This window comes from Papio anubis, chromosome 5, assembly GCF_008728515.1.
Source record: "Papio anubis isolate 15944 chromosome 5, Panubis1.0, whole genome shotgun sequence".
In the NCBI taxonomy this organism is placed as follows: Eukaryota; Metazoa; Chordata; class Mammalia; order Primates; family Cercopithecidae; genus Papio; species Papio anubis.
The window spans coordinates 142710747-142737148 of NC_044980.1; the positions used below are offsets into that span (position 1 = coordinate 142710747).

At 42.2% G+C, this 26402-nt stretch overlaps 1 protein-coding gene across 2 annotated transcripts in view; it reads left to right on the forward strand.

Moving 5' to 3' along the window:
* Window positions 1–298: 298 nt before the first annotated feature.
* SLC26A2 (solute carrier family 26 member 2) overlaps window positions 299–26402 on the forward strand; it is a 34514-nt gene continuing 8410 nt past the window's right edge. The window contains exons 1-2 of one of the 2 annotated variants that reach the window (XM_009209373.4): window positions 299–942; window positions 24838–25561. In XM_009209373.4, the coding sequence (XP_009207637.2) occupies window positions 881–942; window positions 24838–25561 (786 nt within the window). In that variant the 5' untranslated portion in view covers window positions 299–880. Of the gene's footprint in view, window positions 943–1697; window positions 2169–24837; window positions 25562–26402 lie in introns of those variants that run through there. The other variant, XM_003900357.5, reaches the window with a different exon arrangement.

A 26402-nucleotide genomic window follows, 5' to 3' on the forward strand; every position in this document is an offset into this window, starting at 1 on the left:
CTACCACGCCTGGCTACTTTTTTCTATTTTTTGGTAGAAATGGGGTTTCCCCGTGTTGTCCAGGCTGGTCTCTAACTCCTGAGCTCAAGTGGCTTGCAGGCATGAGCCACCACGCCTGGTCAAATTTGGCCAATCTTTATTGGTGTCTGTTATATGCAGGATCCTGGCTTCCAAAAATAGACAAGAAAACAAATACATAAATGAATGAATGAATGAATGAATAAATAAATAAATAAATAAATAAATAAATAAATAAATAAATAAATTTTACCTGCAAGGATGGGAGTGGATTCTTGCATTTGCATAGCACAGGGAGTATAGTGGTTGAGAGTGGGCTTTGCAGTCAGATGTGACTGTGTTAAAATCATGCTACCGTCACTTATTAACTGTGGGACGTTGGGCAGGTCACCTAACATCTCTGAGTCTCATTTCCTCACCAAAAACAGAAGAATCATACTATGGTGCCTCCTCTAAAGCTGTTGTGAGGATTAACTTATATAATGAATGTGAAGAGTTCTGCACAGGCACATGATAAACATCTAGAAACTGTTATTCTGCTTGTTGTGCAATCTATAGGGCTTAAACAAAGGACTTTACACTGATTGCCTTACCTGACCCTCTCCAGGACTCTGGGTGCTAGGGCGTTAACTACCCTTTGAAAGGTGAAAACATCGATGTCCATTGAGGTGAAATGATTTGTCCTCAGCCACAAGGGGCAGCATCAGGAGTAGAACCCAGGTGTTCGTGTTCTGATTCCCGAGACAGCTGATGACTTTTTGGAAACCATGAATCTGATGGGTAACAGAAACCTGGGGATCATCTCTAGATAAGAAATGACTGTGAAGACATTCACCGGAAAGGGAAGAAAAGGAAGTTTATCATGCTTCCTTCACAGGCCCTCCTTCACCCTCATCTGGTGGGCCCGTGCAAGCTACAAACAAGGTGAGGAATAAACAAATTAATACATACTCAACAGTGGCCAGTTCGGGGCTGATCATTAAATCAAGACGACCTGAAAGGATGTGACTGACCGTCTAGTTTACACAGGGTGGTCAGGGACAGCCTCGCTGTGGAGAGGGCTGGTGTTTTGGGTGAGACCTGAGAGACCAGAAGAAATCAGGTAGCGAGAACCAATGTTTAGGTCCCTAAAGAGAACAAGCGTGGCGAGCAAAGGGGGCCAGTATGGGTGGAAATCAGCGAGGGAGGTGGGCACAGATGAGTGCCCGAAGCACACAGTAACTTGAGGGCATAGGGAGGGTTTGATTTTACCTACAAATGCCATGAAACCCACTAAGGATTTTAGCAAAAACTACAATTACATTTTAATTTACATTTTAATTTTTATAGAGACAAGGTTCCGCTATACTGCCCAGGTTGGTCTACCCCTGGGTTCAAGCGATCCTCCCTACTCGGCCCCCCAAAGTGCTGGGATTACAAGCGTGAGCCACTGCGCCTGGCCTTTTAATTTACATTTTAGTCTTCTGGTTACTGAAATCTTTGATGGGAAATGAGTTATAGCGGGACAAGAGCCTCTAACATTCTAGGAGACCTTTTCCCGTTCGGGGACTCAATTTCCCCTTCTACAAAGGCGGGTGGGAGGGAACAGGGTCCCAAGAAGTACTGGATAAAGACGTGGCCGATCGCAAACGCTGAGCCCTTCAAAACTATGGGCAGAGTGCTTCCGCACCTCGTCTGCTATTTCACCCTGGCCACAAGCTAGCCGCCGAGGCCGGTCATTTGCTCTCTCAGCGGAGGAGTCAACGCCACAAAGGCAGGGGCGGAACCTCCCTAAGAATCCGTGCAAGTGTGGGCTCTTCTGTCCAGGGCAGCAAATCGCGAGGAGGAGAGTAGTCAGAGGGCGGCACCCTCCCCGGTCTGGGCCGAGTTATTGGCTGGTGGTAGCGTCGCTCGTTCGGCATAACTACGTGACGGCCTCGGCCGCGGGCGTTTGCACTGGCTCCGCATCCGGCACCTCTTCGCCGGTGCGTCCCCGCCGCGCCCTTAGGTCCCGCCAGCCGGGCCCCGCCTCCTCAGGAGTCCGAACGATGGGCGGGGAAAGGGACGGGCAGGTCTAGCTCTGACGGCGCCGCGGTGTCCACCTCAGTCCTGCAACGGTGGAAGACGCGTGCCGCGGCGCCTGGTAGCGTGGGGCGGCCCGGCCCCGAGAGGTGAGAATAGGGAAGCGGACTAGGGAAGAGGGAGGGAGCGGTGGTGGCCGCCACGCGGTCAGCGGGCCCCTGCCAGAGTCATTCTGCCTGGGTCCCCGCGCGGTAGAATCCTAGATCAGGGGTCGCCGCCGTGGAGCGGGACGTGCGTCTGGTTATTTCCCGGGTGGTCCGGGGCCGGGCGAGTGGCGCTGCACCCCTGTGATCCGGGCCCGCCCCTCTGGCTGGCGGCTGCCCACCCACCCTCCATCCCGCATATCTCGCCGGGTGCCACGCACTCCGCTGCTTTTCCAGTCGTCGTTGATCGTCTCGAACCTAGATATCTGGAATCGGGATCCAGGAGATAGGAGCCACCACCACCTCGGACAGGTGGGGAAACAGGCCGGGACAGGCGAGACGGCTTGGTTATCTTGGTTATTAAAAATCACACACCCACCGGGCGTGGTGGCTCACGCCTGTAATCCCAGCACGTTGGGAGGCCGAGGCGGGCGGATCACCTGAGGTCGGGAGTTCGAGACCAGCCTGACCAACATGGAGAAACCCCCATCTCTACTAAAAATACAAAATTAACCGGACGTGGTGGTGCATGCCTGTAATCCCAGCTACTCAGGAAGCTGAGGCAGGAGAATCGCTTGAACCTGGGGGGCGGAGGTTGCGTTGTGCCATTGCACTACAGCCTAGGCAACAAGAGCGAAACTCCGTCTCAAGAAAAAAAAAAAAATCACACACCCGATTAAGTGCAAAATCAGGACTTGTTCTTTCAGATTCATACACTAAGTTGGAATTATTTCACTGGATGGATGGAAACACTGAGAAGACAGAGAGGGCCCAGAGCCTTGCCTAAAATTACACAGCAAGTCTTTTGCAGAGCTAGGACTTGTACTCAGCTCTCCAAACTCATAGACTATCAGGCTGGGCTCCTTCCCTGCACAGATTGGGGACCACAGTGAGTTAGAAACGTTCAGAACTTAAATTGCCTTCCGGCACCCATTCTAGTTAACCTGTTTTTTCTCCTTATCCCCAACAGTTCTTTATGTGAAATCTACAACTAATATGATATGCAATACTAAATTAAGCAGAACTTTTTGTTTTTGAAAATTGAATCAATAAGAAATGGAGGGCCAAAGCTGTTGGAAAGGAATGAACCCTTTAAAAACAAACAGGAATCTCAAGGCAGGAGATAGCAAGGGACAGAGACTAATAGCTATTGTTTATTGAGTAAATGCTATGTGCCAGGCACTGTGGTAGGTAGTTGTGTTAGCCTTACAAACCAGCAAGTTAGGTAATGTTACCCCATTTTACAGGTCAGAAATTGATGCTGAGTAAAGTGAAGTTTTACCCAGTGCCATATAACTGCTGAACAGTATAGCTGGGATCTGAACAGAGATCTGTTTGACTTCCAGAATATATCCAGTGATTGTCCAAGTGTGGTCCTAAGCTCACTGGTTCAGCATCATCTAGGGTGCGGAGCCCTGGATCTCATCCTGGATTTGCAGGGGTAGTCCTAAGAAGCTAACAGCTCTCTGTATTTGAAAATTATTGTACTGTAATGTGCTGCCTCCTAGGGGAAGATCTAGAGATGAACATACTATGGGCTAGAGGTAATTTTTGAGGGGAAAAAAACATTAATTACACTTTTTATATATTTCTGATTTGACTTTTGTTTTGGAGACCAGGTCTCACTTTGTCATCCAGGCTAAAAGTGCAGGGGCGCGATCTAGGCTCACTGCAGCATTGACTTTGTGGGTTCAAGCAATCCTTCCACCTCAGCCTCCCGAGTAGCTGGGACCACAGGTGCACGCTACCATACCTGGCTAGTTGTTGTAGTTTTTGTACAGATGGTGTTTCACCACATTGCCCAGTCAGGTTTCAAATTCCTAAGCTCAAGCAATCCTCCTGTCTTGGCCTCCTGAAGTGCTGGGATTACAGGCATGAGCCACTGTGCCCTGCCCACACTTTTATTTTTTTATTTTTTCCCCATGATTGACAGAAGGATAATCACGCTTTTAGAGAACATAAACCCCCAGGCAGATGCTTGACAAGCTGTAATTTCTTGACGTAAGTTTGGTTTTGGCATGTGGGGGCAGAAGAGTGGGGTTGGAGAGTTAAGTGAGAATGGGGAAAGTAACTCCTTTTTCCTTATCATGTAGCTGTTAAATTCTAATTCACTCAACAGATACTAGCTAAGCATTTATAAGGTGCAAGACATGTTCAAGACACTGAGAATACAGCTTTGAACAAAACAGAGCAAGTCACTGCCCTCATGAGAAAGACAATTAACAATGTGTAGTATGTAATGGTGAGAAGAGCTATGGAGAAAAATAAAGCAAAGGGCATAGGAGTGCAAGGCAGGGCTGGGCCCAGGAGGAAGACATGGAAATGGCAGTAATGGCAGTGGTGCATATATATATATATATTTATTTATTTATTTATTTATTTATTTATTTACTGAGACAGAGTTTCACTCTTGTTGCCCAGGCTGGAGTGCGGTGGCGCGATCTTGGCTCACTGCAACCTCTGCCTCCTGGGTTCAAGTGATTCTGCTGTGTCAGCCTCCCCAGTAGCTGGGATTACAGGCACACGACACCATGCCTGGCTCATTTTTTGTATTTCTTTTTTGTTGTTGTTGAGACGGAGTCTCGCTGTGTCTCCGGGTTGGAGTGCAGTGGCGCAATCTTGGCTCACTGGAACCTCTGCCTCCCGGGTTCAAGCGATTCTCCTGCCTCAGCCTCCCAAGTAGCTGGGACCACGGGCATGTGCCACCATGTGCAGCTAATTTTTCTATTTTTAGTAGAGATGAGGTTTCACCATGTTGGCCAGGATGATCTCAATCTCTTCACCTTGTGGTCCGCCCACCTCCACCTCTCAAAGTACTGGGATTACAAGCATGAGTCACCGCGCCTGGCCTAATTTTTTGTATTTTTTAGTAGAGACGGGGTTCCACCATGTTGGCCAGGCTGGTCTCTAACTCCTGGCCTCAGATGATCCACCTGCCTTGGCCCCCCAAAGTGCTGGGATTACAGGCATGAGCCCCTGCACCCGGCCTGCTATTTTATATCTTTGTTTAACTTTTTTTTTTCTGGTACAGATGAGGCCTTGCTATGTTGCCCAGGCTGGCCTCAAACTCCTGGCCTCAAAGTGATCTTCCTGCCTTGGCCTCCCAAAGCACTGGGATTACAGACATGAACCACTGTGCCTGGCCTCTCTTTGATATATTGTATCTAGGAAGGGACTAATTTATAAGGTGTCATTTGAGGCTGGGCAACCTGAGCAAAGTCCCTGAGGGCAAAGGCTGCTTAATATTTTCATGGACTGGTGATTGGAACATTAGGGCTGCATAGGAGGAAGCAAGACAGTGGCGGTTTCAGGCTCATTCATAGAAGCTTATACCAATGTTTTTAGACCATATTTGGTAGGAGATAGGGAGCCAGTGCAGGTTTTTGGGGAGCATATCGAAATGGTTGACGTCATCTTGCTAATGAATGCGTCTTTTGAAGAAGAGGCATAGTGCTTTAGAAATGTAGGTTCAGGCTGGGCACCGTGGCTCACGCCTGTAATGCTAGCAATTTGGGAGGCCATGGCAGGCAGATCACTTGAGCTCAGGAGTTCAAGTCAGCCTGGACAACATGGTGAAAACGTGTCTCTACAAAAAATACAAAAAAATAGCTGGGCAAGGTGGCATGCACTTGTGGTCCCTGCTACTCAGGAGGCTGAGGTGGGAGGATTGCTTGAACCTGGGAGATGGAGGTTGCAGTGAGCCAAGATCATGCCACTGCACTCCAGCCTGGGTGACAGAGTGAGATCCCATCTCAAAAAAATAAAAAATAAATGTAGGTTCAATATTAGAGGAAACTGAGTGACCATTATACAGGAACTGTGTACTATTTTTGCAACTTTTCTGTAAGTCTACAGTTATTTCAAAATAAAACTTTAAAAAAATAAAAAAAATGTAATAAAGTGTTTAAGGCTGAACTATGCCTGCAACTTTCAAATAGTTCAGAAACAACAACAAAACCCATGTAAGTATGGAGAGAGAGTGTGTTAACATCTTATGAATTATAAAATTGCTAAATAGGTGAATTGTTAGTGTGTAAGTGTTTCCTGTATCATTTTTTCAATTTTTCTGAAGATTTAAAAACAGCTTCAAAATAAGCAATCAAGTAACAGCATAGGTTCAAGTCATGATTCCCCTGCTTACAAGCTACGTGTGGCCAGGCGCGATGACTCATGCCTGTAGTCCCAGCACTTTGGGAGGCCAAGGTGGGCGGATCACTTGGGATCAGAGTTGAAGACCAGCCTGGCCAACATGGTGAAACCCCGCCTCTACTAAAAATACAAAAAATTAGCCAGGTGTGGTGGTGCGTGCCTGTATTCCCAGCTACTCGGGAGGCTGAGTCAGGAGACTCGCTTGAACCTGGGAGGTGGAGGTTGCAGTGAGCTGAGATCGTACCATGGCACTCCAGGCTGGGGAACAGAGTGGACTCCATCTCAAACAAAAAAAAAAAGAAAAGTTGTGTGAAGTACTGGAAAATTATTTCCAAACTACATATTCTAGTCTAGTTTGTTTATTTTTATTGAAATATATATATATGTGTATATATGTATATTTTTCTTACACTGTAGTTCTTACCAGCCTAGTTTGAGATTTTTCCATATAAGAGAGGAGACTTTGGTTGTTGACTTGTTCACGTTAATGTCAGGTCAATGTTAAGACTTCAGGTTTTCCAGAAACTTGAGATCTTTAAGTTGTTATTAGGTTGACTCTAGTTTTCCTGTAATTATCTGATGTATATACACTTATAGAGACTGGCATAGGCAATCCATTAGAGGAAAAAGGTTAGGAGTCAGGATACTTGGGTTCTGGATCCATCTCTGCCTTGAAGTAGCAAACGATTTCACTAATCTGAACCTTTATTTTATTTTATTTTATTTTTTGAGGCAGAGTCATGTCTGTCGCCTAGGCTAGAGTGCAGTGGCGCAATCTCACCTCACTGCACCTCACCCTCTGTCTCCTGGGTTCAAGTGATTCTCGTGCCTCAGCCTCCCAAGTAGGAGGGATTATAGGCATGTGCTACCATGCCTGGCTAATTTTTGGATGTTTAGTAAAGATGGAGTTTCACCATGTGGGCCAGGCTGGTCTTGGACTCCTGAACTCAAGTGATCCGCCTGCCTTGGCCTCCCTAAGTGCTGAGATTATAGTTGTAAACCGCTGGTACCCAGCTGAACCCTTATTTCTTACCAAAAAATCATGGCAGTTGGATTTCTTGATCTCTGTCTAGCTCTAAAGACCTGTAATTCAGGAAAACTGCCACTTAATGATTTGATCATTTAGTTTGAACTATCTCATGGTTGGGACAGAGGGTTATGACTGCCTGGAGTGGGCTCCTGACAACAGGTTAATTTTTCTATTGACTCTCACTGCCTGTGGTTTTAGGTTGTGTTATGTGTTAAAAGCAGTTACTTAAACACACATAAACAAACACGCATACCACACCATATTCACAACAGGTTGTGAAGTTCAGTTTTAAATGGCCTAGGTTTCTTAGGAAAATCCCAGTACAGGTTGAGTATCCCTTATCTGAAATGCTTGGCACTGGCAGTATTTCCGATTTCTGATTTTTTTATTTTTTTTTTTTGATATTTGCTTTATACTTACTAGTTGAGCATCTCTAATCTGGAAATCCAAATTGCTCCAGTGAGCATTTCTTTTGAGCATCATGTTGGTGCTCAAAAGTTTCGGATTTTGGTGCATTTCGGATTTTGGATTTTTGGATAAACTCAACCTGTATGTGATTAATATGTCATCAAATATATCCAATGAAGCTGTCATATTTTAAGACTAAATATAACTGTTTTTAGAAAAATATTACAAAAAGAAAGAAAACATTGCTTAGGTACTTCCTCCCAAAGTTAGTTGTATGTGTTTGGGGACGTAAGAAATACATTTCCCAAGGCTGCATCTCCAGAGTATTGGAATATTCAGTGATGATTTCTTAGGAATTAAAATAGAAACTGCAATTGAAAACGAAAGGACATAGTTGGGTACAGCGGTATGTGTCCGTAATACCAGCTAACCTGGAAGCTGAAGTGGGGAATCACTTGAGGCCAGGAGTTCAAGGTAGCAGTGAACTATGATCACGCCTATCAATGGCCACTGCACTGCAGTCTTAGCAACAGAGTGAGACTGTGTCTCTTAAAGAAAAGAAAAAGAAAATTATGTAACAGGTTATATTCAAGCTACTGTTTTCTCCTTCAGATAAAAATTCTTATTTTTTAAAAAGCTATTTTTATAGCTTTATTGTAGTGTAACTGACATACAACAAACTGTACATATTTAAAAGGTACTCTCTCTGTATATATAAAATACTGTCACCACAATCGAGATAGTGAACATATCCATCAATCCCCAGAATCTCCTCATGCCCCTTTGTAATCTCTCCCTCCTACCCTTCCTTACTTCCTATCCCAAAATAACCACTGATTTACTTTCTGTCACTAGAAATTAGTATAGACTTTTAAAATTTATTTCTTTTGGTGGAGGTGTCAGGAAATGAACTTGAGGACTGATTAGTTTGCATTTTGTAAAGTTTTTGTCCCTGAAATCTCCATCTAATATTAATACAGTGTACGATGCGGTGGCATGAAGTACGTGCATAATGGTGTGTAACCATTACTACTATTTATTTCCAAAACTTGAAATTGAAACTCTATAACCAGTAACTCACCACTTCCCCCAGTACCCAGTAAACTCTTATTTTCTGTCTTTATGAATATGCCTATTCATAATATGTGTTTGTATTGTTGTTGTTCTGTCACCTGGACTAGAGTGCAGTGGCATGATCATAGCTCACTTCAACCTTGACCTCCTTAACTCAAGCAATCCTCCTTCCCCAGCCTCCCAAAGTGCTGGGATTATAAGCATGAGCCACCCTGCCTGGCCCATTTTGCCTTTTCTAGATATTTTGTATAGGTAGAATCATTCAATACTTGTCCTTTTGTGTCTTTTTTTTTTTTTTTTTTTAAGATCCAGGTCTTTTTTCTTTTCTTTTCTTTTCTTTTTTTTTAGTTTGCATCATGTCTGTCTTTTGCTTAACATAATGGTGTTAAGGTTCATACGTGTTGTAGATGAAGAGTATCAGAACTTAATTCCTTTTTAATAGTCAAATAATATTCCATTTGATGGTTATACCATGCTTTATCTGTTCATCTGTTGATGGACACTTGGATTGTTTTCACCTTTTGACTATTGTAAATAGTGTTGTTATGAACATTAGTATATAACTATCTGTTTGAGTTGCAGTTTTTAGTCCTTTGAGTATAAGCGGAATTGCTAGGTCATATAGCAGTGCTGTGTTTAACTTTTTGAGGAACCACCAAACTGTGTTTCACAGTCTTAACACCATTTTACATTTCTACCAGCAATGTATCAACTGTCTTTTTTTTTTTTTTTTTTTTTTTTGAGACAGAATCTTGTTCTCTGTCACCCAGGCTGAGAGTGCAGTGGCTGGACTGGCTTATCAGTAAGCTCCGGCCCGGTTCACGCCCATCTCCTGCCTCAGCTCCAGCAGCTGGGACTACAGGCGCCCACCACTCACCAAGCACTTTTTTTTTTTTTTTTTTTGTATTTTTAGTAGAGACGGGTTTCATCGCGGTTAGCCAGGATGGTCTTGATCTCCTGGATCTCGATCCGCCTGCCTGCCTCCCAAAGTGCTGGGATTACAGGTGTGAGCCATCGTGCCTGGCCTTAATTGTCCTTTTTTGAGACGGACTCTCGCTCTGTTGCCCAGGCTGGAGTGCAGTGGCACAATCTTGGCTCACTGCAACCTCCACCTCCTGGGTTCAAGCAATTCTTTGTGCCTCAGCTTCCTGAGTAGCTGGGATTACAGGTGTGCATGTGCGCACCACCACACCCAGCTAATTTTTGCATTTTTGGTAGAGACAGGGTTTTGCCATGTTGCCCAGGCTGGTCTCGAACGCCTGACCTCAAGCAATTCACCCACCTTGGCCTCCCGAAGTGCTGGGATTACAGGTGTGAGCCACTGCGCCCAGCGTCAGTTGTCTTTTAAAGAAACAAAAATCAAAATTTTGTCCAACAAAAATCAAAGCTAATTCTTCTTGGAGAATTTTTCGTTAAAATAACTTTTTAAAATAAAAACCAATCTTTCCATCAAAAATGATTTATTAGATACTTCCTGTATGTGCCTAATTCTATGCTAGGTATTACGATAGTATACAAAAAGTGGAGAACATCTTGAATAATTTTAATCTAGTTAGGAAGATAAAGCACATATTCAACAAACATTTATTGAACATATAAATGGAATTCAGACGAGAATGAGATACTGTATACCTTTCCCTCCACCCTATTTATTTTTCCAATTTTGGCTTCTCTCCTGTACTTGAGAACCACATTTCTAATTGCCTGCTGGACACACCATCTGGACATATTACAGAAATCTCAAATCTAAAAAACCCAAAGTCAGATTTTTGCTGCTTCCTATCTTTCCATTTTCTTCTCCATCTTCCTATATATCATCCTTCCTTTTGTGTGGTCCCTCAGAATTCATCTTAGATTTGTCTGTGTATGTCGTTTAAGCACCACTTCTTATCTAATTGTACCACTGAAATGGCAAACCTCCTGCCCTATCCTGTCTTGGAGGTTAGGCCTTTGGTAACTGTAGCTTAAAGGATGAACTCGTGACTTCTTGGGATTATGTAAAAACTAATCTTTGACTCCAGCCTTATCTCCTACAACTTCGCCCCTGGAACCTGGTGTGACTTTTTCCTGGGTCTTGAACTATACTGTGATCTTTGACTTGACTGAGTTATCTTTTCCCTTTTTATTAACGTTGCAGCTGCCTACTTCACACTGGCCTGCAGCCTATTCTCTACTCTCAGAATACTCTAAACCTTTCTGTTATGGTACCTAGACTACGGTTTCAACTCTGTCTGAATCCACTGATTGTGGGTAGAAATTGGGTTCTTATTCATTTTAGCAAGGATTTACTGAACCTCTACTATATGTGCTAAGCATTGTTCTTGATAATGGAAACATAATAAGTACGAGAAAGACTGTAATAGTTTTGCTTGTAAATAATATAAATTCAGAAGTCTGAAGTGCTATGAAGAAAATAAAGCCAGGTAAGGATATAGAGGATGCTGGGAAGGAGGTGTTATTTTATCTGGTTGGGATGGTCAAGGAGGGTTTCTGTGAGGAGCTGACATATAAACTGAGGCCAGGCATGGTGGCTCACACCTGTCATCCCAGCACTTTGGGAGGCAGAAGTGGAAGAACTGATTGAGACCAGGAGTTCGAGACCAGCCTGGGAAACGTAGAAAGACCATGTCTCTACAAAGACATAAAATAAATTAGCCAGGTATCATGGTGTGTCCCTGTAGCCCTAGCTACTTGGGAGGCTGAGGTGGGAGGATTGCTTGGGCCTAGGAGTTCGAGGCTGTAGTGAGCTATGACCATGCCACCACGCTCTAGCCTGAGTGACAGAGTGAGATCCTGTCACTAAAAAAGAAAAATAAAAGCTGAGACCTGAAGGATGAGAACATACCTGTATAGATCTGGGAAATGATTATTCTAGGCAAAGACAACTTAAGCAAGTACAGTGACCCTAATAATGGAATCAACTTGGTATGTTCCAGCAGCTGCAAAAAAGCCAGTAGGAAATAAGGGCAAAAAGGGAGGCAGTGTTCAGATCTTGTAGGCTCTTAGAATATTCCACGTAAGAGAGGATGGTAGGACAGTAGTGAGATGTGATTGGATTACAAATAGTTTGGGCAGTGGGGAGAGGATAGATATATTATTCAAGGCACGGCAGGCAGGACTTACTGATGGATTATATATGAGAGTATGGCATAGGGGAAATAAAGATTGACACCTAGGTTTGGGGTCTAGGTTCTGATGCATTGTGTCTAGCACAGTGGTTAGCGTATAGTAGGAGCTTAAAATATGTTATAATTTAATGAAGACCAGTACCCAGCCTCTAGGAGCTTACATAGAAAAGTTAGCCAATCCAGCCGAAGAAGGCTTGTTGACACTTGAGAACATTCATGCAGTAAGTATGGGTTGCAGGCCCATTTAACACAGATGGATCTGAGTTTTCCTCTGATGAGTAGTCATCTTATCTTTTCCTCCCATGGATCCTTTTCCTCCAAAGGATCAGTCCTCTCACAGTATTAATTTCTTAGTCTAGGGCAAGGGCCTGGAAAGTAACCTGTGCCATCCTGGTTGTAGGCATCAGTGAATGAAATGGAGAGGAATACAGAAGGCTTTGCTCCTCCTTGGCCTCCCTGGGCCTTCATAGTGCTGTGATCTTCCCTGGACTTGTCTGACAACAGTGAGTTAGAGGATCAGATGGTACTATATACATGGAGAGTCTGTCTTAGTTATACCTGTTTATAGTTTAGTTTTCTTTTTCTTTTTTTTTTCTGAGACAGGGTCTCATTCTGTCACCCAGGCTGGAGTGTAGTGGCGTGATCTTAGCTCACTTCAGCCTCCACCTCCTAGGTTCAAGCGATTCTCCTGCCTCAGCCTCCTGAGTAGCTGGGATTACAGGCATGCGCCACCACGCCTGGCTGACTTTTCTATTTTCAGTAGAGACGGGTTTTCATCATGTTGCTCAGGCCGATCTCGAACTCCTGGCCTCAAGCAATCTACCTATCTCAGCCTCCTGAAGTGCTGGGATTACAGGTGTGAGCCACTGTGCCTGGCCTAGTTTTGTTTGTCTAAAACCACTTTCAACTATTTTTTATCCGTAAAAGACAAAAGGTAAAATACTAATTGCTTTAGTGCAAAGAGAATGAAATAATATAACATCAGACCAGAAGATATATAATTACTTGCCAAATGAGTGATAGAGTAAGTGACTTTCGGCTGGGCGCGGTGGCTCAAGCCTGTAATCCCAGCACTTTGGGAGGCCGAGATGGGCGGATCACGAGGTCAGGAGATCAAGACCATCCTGTGGCTGGGTGCAAAAATACAAAAAAACTAGCCGAGGCGGAGTGGGGCCGGATGCCTGTAGTCACAGCTACTCCAGGAGGCTGAGGCAGGAGAATGCGTGAACCAGGAGGCGGAGCTTACAGTAGGCGATTCCAGCCACTACACCAACCTGGGGGACAAGCGAGACTCCGTCTCAAAAAAAAAAAAAAAAAAAGTAAGTGACTTTCTCAAAAACTTTCAGGGCCTATGTATTTCATGCAGTTTAAGTCTAACGTAACCCGGCATGAAACCTCAGAATCCCCCTCAGATGCGTTTGGCCACTATTCCTTCTAATCCCCCATAACCGTTCTCTGTTTTTTTTTTTTTTGTTTATTTGTTTGTTTTTTAATTTAAGTTCTAGGGTACATGTGCACAATGTGCAGGTTTGTTACATATGTATTCATGTGCCATGTTGGTGTGCTGCACCCATTAACTCGTTTTACATTAGGTATATCTCCTAATGCTATCCCTCCCCCATCCCACCAGCCCATGACAGGCCCTGGTGTGTGATGTTCCCCTTCCTGTGTCCCAGTGTTCTCATTGTTCAATTCCCAACTGTGAGTGAGAACATACGGTGTTTGGTTTTCTGTCCTTGCAATAGTTTGCTAAGAATGATGGTTTCCAGTTTCATCCATGTCCCTACAAAGGACATGAACTCATCCTTTTTATGGCTGCATAGTATTCCATGGTGTATATGTGCCACATTTTCTTAATCCAGTCTATCATTGGTGGGCATTTGAATTGGTTCCAAGTCTTTGCTATTGTGAATAGTGCTGCAATAAACATACGTGAGCATGTGTCTTTATAGCAGCATGATTTATAATTCTTTGGGTATATACCCAGTAATGGGATGGTTGGGTCAAATGGTATTTCTAGTTCTAGATCCTTGAGAATTGCCACACTGTCTTCCACAATGGTTGAACTAGTTTACAGTCCCACCAACAGTGTAAAAGTGTTCCTATTTCTCCACATCCTCTCCAGCACCTGTTGTGTTGCCTGACTTTTTAATGATCGCCATTCTAACTGGTGTGAGATGGTATCTCATTGTGGTTTTGATTTGCATTTTTCTGATGCCAGTGATGATGAGCATTTTTTCATGTGTCTGTTGGCTGCATAAATGTCTTCTTTTGAGAAGTGTCTGTTCATATCCTTTGCCCACTTTTTGATGGGGTTGTTTGATTTTTTCTTGTAAATTTGTTTGCATTCTTTGTAGGTTCTGGGTATTAGCCCTTTGTCAGATGGGTAGATTGCAAAACTTTTCTCCCATTCTGTAGGTTGCCTGTTCACTCTGCTGGTAGTTTCTTTTGCTGTGCAGAAGCTCTTTAGTTTAATTAGATCCCATTTCTCAATTTTGGCTTTTGTTGCCATTGCTTTTGGTGTTTTAGTCATGAAGTCATTGCCCATGCCTGTGTTCTGAATGGTATTGCCTAGGTTTTCTTCTAGGGTTTTTATGGTTTTAGGTCTAACATTTAAGTCTTTAATCCATCTTGAATTAATTTTTGTATAAGGGTATAAGGAAGGGATTCAGTTTCAGCTTTCTACACATGGCTAGCCAGTTTTCCCAGCACCATTTATTAAATAGGGAATCCTTTCCCCATTTCTTGTTTTTGTCAGGTTTGTCAAAGATCAAATGGTTGTAGATGTGTGGTGTTATTTCTGAGGGCTCTGTTCAGTTCCATTGGTCTATATCTCTGTTTTGGTACCAGTATCATGCTGTTTTGGTTACTATAGCTTTGTAATATAGTTTGAAGTCAGGTAGCATGATGCCTCCAGCTTTGGTTCTTTTGGCTTAGGATTGTCTTGGCAGTGTGGGCTCTTTTTTGGTTCCATATGAACTTTAAAGTAGTTTTTTCCAATTCTTTGAAGAAAATCATTGATAGCTTGATGGGGATGGCATTGAATCTATAAATTACCTTGGGCAGTATGGGCATTTTCACGATATTGATTCTTCCTAGCCATGAGCATGGAATGTTCTTCCATTTGTTTGTGTCCTCTTTTATTTCGTTGAGCAGTGGTTTGTAGTTCTCCTTGAAGCGGTCCTTCACATCCCTTGTAAGTTGAATTCCTAGGTATTTTATTCTCTTTGAAGCAGTTGTGAATGGGAGTTCACTCATGATTGGCTCTCTGTTTGTCTGTTATTGGTGTATGGGAATGCTTGTGATTTTTGCACATTGATTTTGTATCCTGAGACTTTGCTGAGGTTGCTTATTAGCTTAAGGAGATTTTAAGCTGAGATGATGGGGTTTTCTAAATATACAATCATGTCATCTGCAAACAGGGACAATTTGACTTCTTCTTTTCCTAATTGAATACCCTTTATTTCTTTCTCCTGCCTGATTGCCCTGGCCAGAACTTCCAACACTGTGTTGAATAGGAGTAGTGAGAGAGGGCATCCCTGTCTTGTGCCAGTTTTCAAAGGGAATGCTTCCAGTTTTTGCCCATTCAGTATGATATTGGCTGTGGGTTTGTCATAAATAGCTCTTATTATTTTGAGATACGTCCCATCAATACCTAATTTATTGATAGTTTTTAGCGTGAAGGGCTGTTGAATTTTGTCAAAGGCCTTTTCTGCATCTATTGAGATAATCATGTGGGTTTTGTCTTTGGTTCTGTTTATATGATGGATTACGTTTATTGATTTGTGTATGTTGAACCAGCCTTGCATCCCAGGGCTGAAGCCCACTTGATCATGGTGGATAAGCTTTTTGATGTGCTGCTGGGTTCGGTTTGGCAGTATTTTATTGAGGATTTTTGTATCGATGTTCATCAGGGATATTCGTCTAAAATTCTCTTTTTTTGTTGTGTCTCTGCCAGGCTTTGGTATCAGGATGATGTTGGCCTCATAAAATGAGTTAGGGAGGATTCCGTCTTTTTCTATTGATTGGAATAGTTTCAGAAGGAATGGTACCAACTCCTTGTATCTCTGGTAGAATTCGGCTGTGAATCTTTCTGGTCCTGGAGTTTTTTGGTTGGTAGGCTATTAATTATTGCCTCAATTTCAGAGCCTGTTATTGGTCTATTTAGGGATTCAACCTCTTCCTGTTTTAGTCTTGGGAGGGTGTATGTGTCCAGGAATTTATCCATTTCTTCTAGATTTTCTAGTTTATTTGTGTAGTGGTGTTTATAGTATTCTCTGATGGTAGTTTGTATTTCTGTGGGATCAGTGGTGATAACCCCTTTATCGTTTTTTATTGCGTCTATTTGATTCTTCTCTCTTTTCTTCTTTATTAGTCTTGCTAGCAGTCTATCAATTTTGTTGATCTTTTCAAGAAACCAGCTCCTGGATTCATTGATTTTTTTGAAGGGTTTTTTGTGTCTCTATCTCCTTCAGTTCTGCTCTGATCTTAGTTATTTCTTGCCTTCTGCTGGCTTTTGAATGTGTTTGCTCTTGCTTCTTCAGTTCTTTTAATTGTGATGTTAGGGTGTCAGTTTTAGATCTTTCCTGCTTTCTATAGTGGGCATTTAGTGCTATAAATTTCCCTCTACACACTGCTTTAAATGTGTCCCAGAGATTCTGGTATGTTATGTCTTTGTTCTCATTGGTTTCAAAGAACATCTTTATTTCTGCCTTCATTTCGTTATGTACCCAGTAGTCATTCAGAAGCAGGTTGTTCAGTTTTCCATGTAGTTGAGCGGTTTTGAGTGAGTTTCTTAATCCTGAGTTCTAGTTTGATTGCACTGTGGTCTGAGAGACAGTTTGTTATAATTTCTGTTCTTTTACATTTGCTGAGGAGTGCTTTACTTCCAACTATGTGGTCAATTTTGGAATAAGTGCGATGTGGTGCTGAGAAGAATGTATATTCTGTTGCTTTGGGGTGGAGAGTTCTGTAGAGTCTATTAGGTCCGCCTGGTGCAGAGCTGAGTTGAATTCCTGGATATCCTTGTTAACTTTCTATCTCTTTGATCTGTCTAATGTTGACAGTGGGGTGTTAAGTTCTCCCATTATTATTGTGTGGGAATCTAAGTCTTTTTGTAGGTCTCTAAGGATTTGCTTTATGAATCTGGTTGCTCCTGTATTAGGTGCATATATATTTAGGATAGTTAGCTCTTCTTGTTGAATTGATCCCTTTACCATTATGTAATGGCCTTCTTTAACTCTTTTGATCTTTGTTGGTTTAAAGTCTGTTTTACCAGAGACTAGGATGGCAACCCCTGCCTTTTTTGTTTGTTTGTTTTCCACTTGCTTGGTAGATCTTCCTCCATCCTTTTGTTTTGAGCCTATGTGTGTCTCTGCATGTGAGATGGGTCTCCTGAATACAGCACGCTGATGGGTCTTGACTGTTTATCCAATTTGCCAGTCTGTGTCTTTTAATTGGAACATTTAGCCCATTTACATTTAAGGTTAATATTGTTATGTGTGAACTTGATCCTATCATTATGATGTTAGCTGGTTATTTTGCTCGTTAGTTGATGCAGTTTCTTCCTAGTATCGATGGTCTTTACAATTTGGCATGTTTTTGCAGTGGCTGGTACCGGTTGTTCCTTTCCATGTTTAGTGCTTCCTTCAGGAGCTCTTGTAAGGTAGGTCTGGTGGTGACACAATCTCTCAGCATTTGCTTGTCTGTAAAGGATTTTATTTCTCCTTCACTGATGAAGCTTAGTTTGGCTGGATATGAAATTCTGGGTTGAAAATTCTTTTCTTTAAGAATGTTGAATATTGCCCCCCACTGTCTTCTGGCTTGTAGCATTTCTGCCAAGAGATCCGCTGTTAGTCTGATGGGCTTCCCTTTGTGGGTAACCCGACCATTCTCTCTGGCTGCCCTTAACATTTTTTCCTTCATTTCAACTTTGGTGAATCTGACAATCAAGTGTCTTGGAATTGCTCTTCTTGAGGAGTATCTTTGTGGCGTTCTCTGTATTTCCTGAATTTGAATGTTGGTCTGCCTTGCTAGGTTGGGGAAGTTCTCCTGGATAATATCCTGCCAAGTGTTTTCCAACTTGGTTCCATTCTCCCCGTCACTTTCAGGTACACCAATCAGACGTAGATTTGGTCTTTTCACATATTTCTTGGAGGCTTTGTTCATTTCTTTTTACTCTTTTTTCTCTAAACTTCTCTTCTTGCTTCATTTCACTCATTTGATCTTCAGTCACTGATACCTTTTCTTCCAGTTGATCCAATTGGCTACTGAAGCTTGTGCATGCGTCACGTAGTTCTTGTGCCATGGTTTTCATCTCTATCAGGTCATTTAAGGACTTCTCTACACTGGTTATTCTAGTTAGCCATTCGTCTAATCTTTCTTCAAGGTTTTTAGCTTCTTTGCGATGGGTTTGAACATCCTCCTTTAGTTCGCAGAAGTTTGATCGTCTGAAGCTTTCTTCTCTCAACTCATCAAAGTCATTCTCCGTCCATCTTTGCTGTGTTGCTGGCGAGGAGCTGCATTCCTTTGGAGGAGAAGAGGTGCTCTGATTTTTAGAATTTTCAGCTTTTCTGCTCTAGTTTCTCCCCATCTTTGTGGTTTTATCTACCTTTGGTCTTTGATGATGGTGACGTACAGATGGGGTTTTGGTGTGGATGTCCTTTCTGTTTGTTAGTTTTCCTTCTAACATTCAGGACCCTCAGCTGCAGGTCTGTTGAAGTTTGCTGGAGGTCACTCAAGACCCTGTTTGCCTGGGTGTCACCAGCAGAGGCTGCAGAACAGCAAATATTGCAGAACAGCAAATGTTGCTGCCTAATCGTTCCTCTGGAAGCTTCGTCTCAAAGGGGCACCCGGCCATGTGAGGTGTCAGTCAGCCACTACTGTGAGGTGCCCCCCAGTTGGGCTACTTGGGGGTCAGAGACCCACTTGAGGAGGCAGTCTGTCTGTTCTCAGATCTCAGACTCCATGCTGGGAGAACCACTACCCTCTTCAAAGCTCAGTTGGAAATACAGAAATCACCCGTCTTCTGCGTCGCTCAAGCTGGGAGCTGTAGACTGGAGCTGTTCCTATTCGGCCATCTTGGACGCTTCCCCATTCTCCATTTTAAACATAACATTCTCATTTCTGATTCTATTCCTCCAACATTAGAACTATTGCTGTTTGTGTTTTCTTCTCCCTCACCCATATTCCAAGTCTTCTCTCATCCTTTCAAACCTGATCTAGACTTCAGAGCCCAGGTTAAGATACATTCCTCCCTTAAAAACTGTCTAAACAAACTATTCTTAAACTCTTTCAGATTTCTCCCCTGCTTAGATGCCATAATCATAGTAGTCAGCAGCTTCTAGTTTTATTTAGCAGTGAGTTTGTAGCATACATACAGAGGTAAAACAAAGCATGATTATGGAACTTTGTGGGTGCAGACTGGTGGCTGAATTAGTTCTACTTGTTGGACTGTTTCTGAGTGAATACGTAAGTTTCTAAGAGCTAGAGATGGGAAGGGACCATGGCCATGAATGTAGAGAGACAGAGTGTTGGGATCAAGATTGTCGATATTATTACTGGATCACATTGCTTAGCACCTAGGTGAAACCGGAATGTGTAGAGTAGCTGAATTTTAAGGTGTTCAGAAATATCTGAAATTAGAGAAGCTAATTAGATAGGTGGTAGGAATAGTACCATATTAAAAAAGGATCTATTCTTGGGATCCCAAAATATGCATATTTATTACCTTGCTCTGTCATTTATAAGCTGAATAAATTACTAAATTGAGCCAGTCCTTTCACTTTTAACCTATGTATGTCTTTATATTTAAAGTGGGTTTCAAGTAGACAGCATATACTTGGGTCTTATTTTTTAATCCTATCTGACAGTCTCCACTTTTAATTAGCATGTTTAGACCATTCGTATTTAATATGATATGTTTGGATTAAACTCTACCATCTTACTAGCTATTTTCCATTTGTTCCATCTGGTTTTTTTTGTTTTATCTTCCTTTTCTACTTTCTTTTGAGTTGAGAGTTTTTTATGATTCTATTTTATCTCCACTATTATTATTTATACCTTTTTAAAAAATGTAGTGGTTACTCTTAGGTTTAAATGTACATCTTTAATCAGAGCCTATGTTCAAATAAGATACCATTTCATATCTAGTGTAAGACTTTATAGTTTGCTGGGCATGGTGGCTCATGTCTGTAATCCCAGCAGTTTGGGAGACCAACGTAGGAGGATCACGTGAGCCCAGGAGTTTGAGACCAGCCTGGGCAATATAATGAGACCTCATCTCTATTTAAAAAATAATAATCAGAAAATTTTTTAAAAACTTTAAAATTCCCAATTCCCCCTCTCATTCTGTGTGATTGTTGTCACACATTTATTTTGCATATGTTGTAAAGTACATTCCCATTTTTTGGTTTAAATGGTTATCTTTTAGAGCCATTAAAAATTTTTTAATTGAAAAAATGAATTTTACCTTATCTTCATTTGTTCCATTTCCTGGACTTTGTTATGTAGAACTGAATTTCTGATTGGTGTATTCTTTTTGGCTGAAGAACTTTCCTGAAACTGTCTCTCTCTCTGTCTGTTTCTCTCTTTCTCCCTCTCTCCTCTTCTCTTTCCCACTCCCTCTCTGTCTCTCTCCCTGTCTCCCCTCCTTTCTCTCTCCCCTTCCGCCCACATATATATGGTGCTGGTCGGCTGGCCTTAAATCCTCTCAGTGTTTATCTGATAAAGTTTTTATTTCTTTTTCATATTTTATTTTATTTTATTTTATTTCATATGACAGAGTCTCTCTCTGTCACCCAGGCTAAAGTGCAGTGGTGTGACCATGGCTCATTGCAGCCTCAACCTCTTAGGCTCAAGCAGTCCTCCTATCTCAGCCTCTCAAGTAGCTGGGACCACAGGCACACACCATCAGCCTGGCCTCTTATCTTTTAAAATATTTTTTCTAGGTAAAGAATTCTGTGTTAAAAGTTGTATTTCTGGGGTCAGATGGGGTGGCTCACACCTGTAATCCTAGCACTTTGGGAGGTCAGGGTGGGAGGATCACTTGAGGCTAAGAGTTTGGGGACCAGCCTGGGGAGCTTAGTAGCAAGACCATGTCTCCACAAAAAAAGTTTAAAAATTAGCCAGGCGTGGTGGTGCACACCTGTAATCTTCACTACTCAGGAGGCTGAGGTGGGACAATCACTTGAGCCCAGGAGTTCGAGGCCACAGTGAGCCATAATTGCATGCCACTATACTTCAGCCTGGGCGACAGGGTAAGACCCTATTTCTAAAAAAGATACATATTTCTGTGATATAAAGATACCACTCCATCATGTTCTGGCCTCCATGATTTCCAATAAGAAGTCTGCTATAATTCTTATTTTTGTTTCTGTATAAGTAATGTATGTTTTTTCTTTGTCTTCAGGATTTTCTCTTTATCTTTGTTTTCAGCAGCTTGAATGTCATATGTGTAGGTGAGGGTTTTTGTTTTCTTTTTGTTTTTGTATTTACTTTTCTTGGAATTCTCTGAGATTCTTGGAGATAGATTATATATTCTATTTATTATATATTATATATATATACACATACATATATATATATATATATACTTTTTTTTTTTTTTTTTTGAGACGGAGTCTTGCTTTGTTGCCATGCTAGAGTGCAGTGGTGCGATCTTGGCTCACTGCAACCTCTGCCTCCCTGGTTCAAGCAATTCTCCGGCCTCAGCCTCCCGAGTAGCTGGGACTACAGGCACACGCCACCATGCCCAGCTCATTTTTGTATTTGTTTAGTAGAGACAGGGTTTCACAATGTTGGCCAGGAAGGTCTTGATCTCTTGACCTTGTGATCCGCCTGCCTCGGCCTCCAAAAGTGTTGGGATTACAGGCGTGAGCCACCACACCCGGCCTTTTTTTTTTCTTTTCTTTTCTTTTTTTTTTCTTAAGGAGTTTTCCTCTTGCTGCCCAGACTGGAGTGCAATGGCATGATCTTGGCTCACTGCAACCTCCAGTTCCTGGGTTCCAATGATTCTCCTGTTTCAGCCTCCCGAGTAGCTGGGATTACAGGCGTGTGCCACCACGGTGGACTAATTTTCTATTTTTAGTGGAGGCCGGGTTTCACCATGTTGGTCAGGCTGGTGTCGACTTCCTGACCTCAGACTTGGATCTATATTTTGATGTCTCTCATTAATTTTGGAAATTTCTTGGCCATTGTATCTTGAAATATTTCTTCTGCCCATTCTCTCTCTTTTGGTATTCTAATTATGCATAATGTTTGATACTTTGATGTGTCCCACAGCTCTTGGATGTTATGTTACATTGTTGATATTGGGGGTTTTTTGTTTTGTTTTGTTTTGTTATTTAAACTGTTTCTGCGTTTTAGTTTAGGTAATTTCTACTTACCTGTCTTTGAGTTCATTGATTCTTTCTTTGGCTTTCAGGTCTACTAATGATCCTATCAGAGGTATTCATCATCTCTGTTACTGTGTTTTTCACTTTTAGCATTCCTTGTTTGATTTTTTTCTTACAGTTTCCATTTCTTTGTTTCACTTTCTAGTAATAATTTTTATCTATATTCTTCCCAGATAGCAGCCATATAGGGCAAGGTTTGGATTCCATTAGTTTTTTCTTATGTGTCTTTTGCATATCTTAAGTTTGTAAAAACCTTTTGACCCAGAAATCACCAAGAGCTCTCCAAAACAGGACATTGGTGCACTCAAGCTAGCTCAAGAAAGCAGGAAATGACAGGAGAGTCACAGAGCAAAGTTGCATTGTGGAGCAAAGAGCTGCTGGGTGTGTCCATCAACCTGATTGATTTTCTCAGGGCCAGTGGTCACCTAAGTCTATTCTTTCTTTCCTTATCTACTTCAGAAGACCATTAAAATATTTACTCTTGTTAAACCTAAACAAAATGAATATGGGTTACTTTTACATATCTTGTGTTCTTGAATAAGTCATAGGTCCTGGATTTTGGCAGTTTGTGACATTAGGTTTATAGAACCTCACAAGGGCCCATTTTTCTGTCAGTTCCAAAACAAGAAACTTCCTGAGTCCTTCATCTAAAATATATTGTCTCGGCTGGGCACAGTGGCTCGTGCCTGTATTCCCAGCACTTTGGGAGGCTGAGGCGGTGGATCACCTGAGGTTAGGAGTTTGAGACTAGCCTGACCAATATGGTGAAACCCTGTCTCTACTAAAAATGCAAAAATTAGCCGGAGGTGGTGGCTTGTACCTGTAATCCCAGCTACTCAGGATGCTGAGATAGGAGAATTGCTTGAACCCAGGAGGCAGAGGTGGCAGTGAGCCAAGATAGCACCACTGCACTCCAGCCTGGGCGACAGAGTGAAACTCTATCTCAAAAAAAAAAGAATTGTCTCTACCTGGCCACAGTCACAAATGTTTGTTCATTTGTTCATTCATTCATTCAAATGTTTTGTAAGCCTGCTATCTCAGTGTTACTGCATTACATTCAGATTACACTGATGAACAACATGTCTTTCCTCCAGGAGCTAGAGAGATTCCTACTTCACTAATACAAGAGTGTGGTTAGTACTATGATGGAGGTGCAACATGCTATGGGACACAGAGGGTGTAGTATTTCATTTGGGCTAGGGGAGATGGGTTAGTGCTTTCGGAAAAGGTAGCATTGTAACTGGGTTTTAAAAAAATTATTAGGATCATGACAGGCAAAGAGGTAGATGGCCATTCTAAGCTAAGTAAACAGCGTATGTAAAGGCACTAATTCATGAAGTAGTTGGTAAACAATTTATGCTCTACTCCTTTGAGAGCCTGGTTCATTTTCTTCTCTTACTCTGGTTATTAGACTTATTATTTGTTGTTGTCCTTTCTCTCTTTTTGGCTATTCTTACCTCCCTTGTTTTCCTATAGTTCCTAGTGGTAGATCTTATGGCATTAGTTTTATAGTCTAGGACACAGAGATGGAGGATCACCTGTATTGCCTCCCAGTGGAAGTGCAGGGCAACATTATTTCTCTATTCAACCTGTGTCTCAGAGTGTGTACTTAGAATAGTAAAGTGAATCTTGCATGAATGTGGGCCCTGCCCACAGGGCAGATGACTCCGTACTAGAGCATAGTGGAATAGACCAAAACCTTCTACAGCATGTATGAGACACTTGGCCCATCGACCCTATTCATGCCCTTTACATTCAGCACCCTCATATCGACTTCTCTCCTCTTTCCTACCAAGCAAGGGAGTACTGTTCAAAGATGCAAATGCATTCTGCCTTAGTTTCTTTTTATTGCCAAAAACATTTATCTTTACCTTGCAAACTACTTTTTATTCTATTTATTTTCAACATTTAGCAGGTTGTTTAAAAAGGGACCAAAAGATAAAAAAGGACCATCTTCCTTGCTTCAGGGACTGGTAGGTCGGGGTTGGGGTTAAGGTTAAGGTAGGGGTTAAGACCAGATCCTATTTTGCAGCCTGCCTGAGAGGTGAAAAACCTGGGAAGAAGACCACTGGTAGCATATGTATGGAAAGGAGACAGGCTGCCGTTACATCTTTTGCGGAGGAAAAACTGTCAGGGGGAGTCAGGCATATATGGAGAAGAATCCTTAATGGTTTATACTCTTGGGAAGTCCTGTACCCAGCCAGTTATTTGCTTTGACTTGGCTATTTATGGTCTGGTTCTGGTCTTTTTTTTTTCCCCTAACCAAGACAAATGAGGCTCAATTAAAGAAAAGGGACATAAGATACCTATTCCAAAATGGAATTCCTCTTAACTCTCATGCAATGACAAGTAGAATTGTTAGTATATGTGAGCACTGAGAATTACTTTATTGATGAACACTGGTATTTACACTGGCATTTTCTCTGGTGTAGGAAGCTGAACCATCTATCTCCAGAAATGTCTTCGGAAAGTAAAGAGCAACATGACCTTTCACCCAGAGACTCAACTGAAGGAAATGACAGTTCTCCATCTGGCATCCATTTGGAGCTTCAAAGGGAATCAAGTACTGACTTCAAGCAATTTGAGACCAATGATCAATGCAGACCTTATCATAGGATCCTTATTGAGTGTCAAGAGAAATCAGATACAAACTTCAAGGAGTTTGTTATTAAAAAGCTGCAGAAGAATTGCCAGTGCAGTCCAGCCAAAGCCAAAAATACGATTTTAGGTTTCCTTCCTATTTTGCAGTGGCTCCCAAAATACGACCTAAAGAAAAACATTTTAGGGGATGTGATGTCGGGCTTGATTGTGGGCATATTATTGGTGCCCCAGTCCATTGCTTATTCCCTGCTGGCTGGCCAAGAACCTGTCTATGGTCTGTACACATCTTTTTTTGCCAGCATCATTTATTTCCTCTTGGGTACCTCCCGTCACATCTCTGTGGGCATTTTTGGAGTACTGTGCCTTATGATTGGTGAGACAGTTGACCGAGAGCTACAGAAAGCTGGCTATGACAATGCCCATAGTGCTCCTTCCTTAGGAATGGTTTCAAATGGGAGCATGTTATTAAATCACACATCAGACAGGATATGTGACAAAAGTTGCTATGCAATTATGGTTGGCAGCTCTGTAACATTTATGGCTGGAGTTTATCAGGTAAGGAGCAATGAAACAATTGGTTATTTCTAGAAAAGTAGTCTAGTACATGAAATCTCATATCTGTAAGGGATCGTAGGAATCACAATAATTAAAGCTACCATTTATTGAGAGTTCAGGATGTATGAAGGGTAGAGGCAAAATTCAAACCCTAACCTGACTCCACAGGTAACATAAGGCTGGTTCACTGGACCTCTACCACCCAGTACCACTCCTTAATTTTACATGTCAGAAAATCTTGGCTTTGCTTGAGATTATTTGTGGCTGGTTATTGGCAGAGTCAGCATTAGCAGTGAGGCAAGTAGGTAACAAAATGGGGGTTGAGAGTGCAGGAGTTTTTCACTTTTTTTTTTTTTTTCTGGAGACAGGGTCTCACTTTGTCACCCAGGCTGGAGTGCAGTGGCACTATCTTAGTTCACTGCAACCTCCGCCTCCCTGGCTCAAGCAATCCTTCTACCTCAACCTCCTGAGTAGCTAGGACTACAGGCACATGCTACCATGCCTGGCTAATTTTTTTTTTTTTTTTTTGGTAGAGATAGGGTTTTGCCATGTTGCCCAGGCTAGTTTCAAACTCCTGAGCTCAAGCAATCCTCCCGTCTTGGCCTCCCAAAGTGCTGGGATTATAGGTGTGAGCCACTACACCCAGCCTCAAATTCTAAATGTCTCTTACCTTCCATTAGAATTACTGATCTATTGAGTGACTCTTACTAAAGGTAGTGGTTGTCTTGGAATGTTGGGGAGGGAGGAAAAAAGTTGGGGACCACAGTTTCATATTATCAGCCAGGAGAAAGGATAAGAAATCAAATTCTTGAGTCTCCCATAGAATCCACTAATCTGTCAT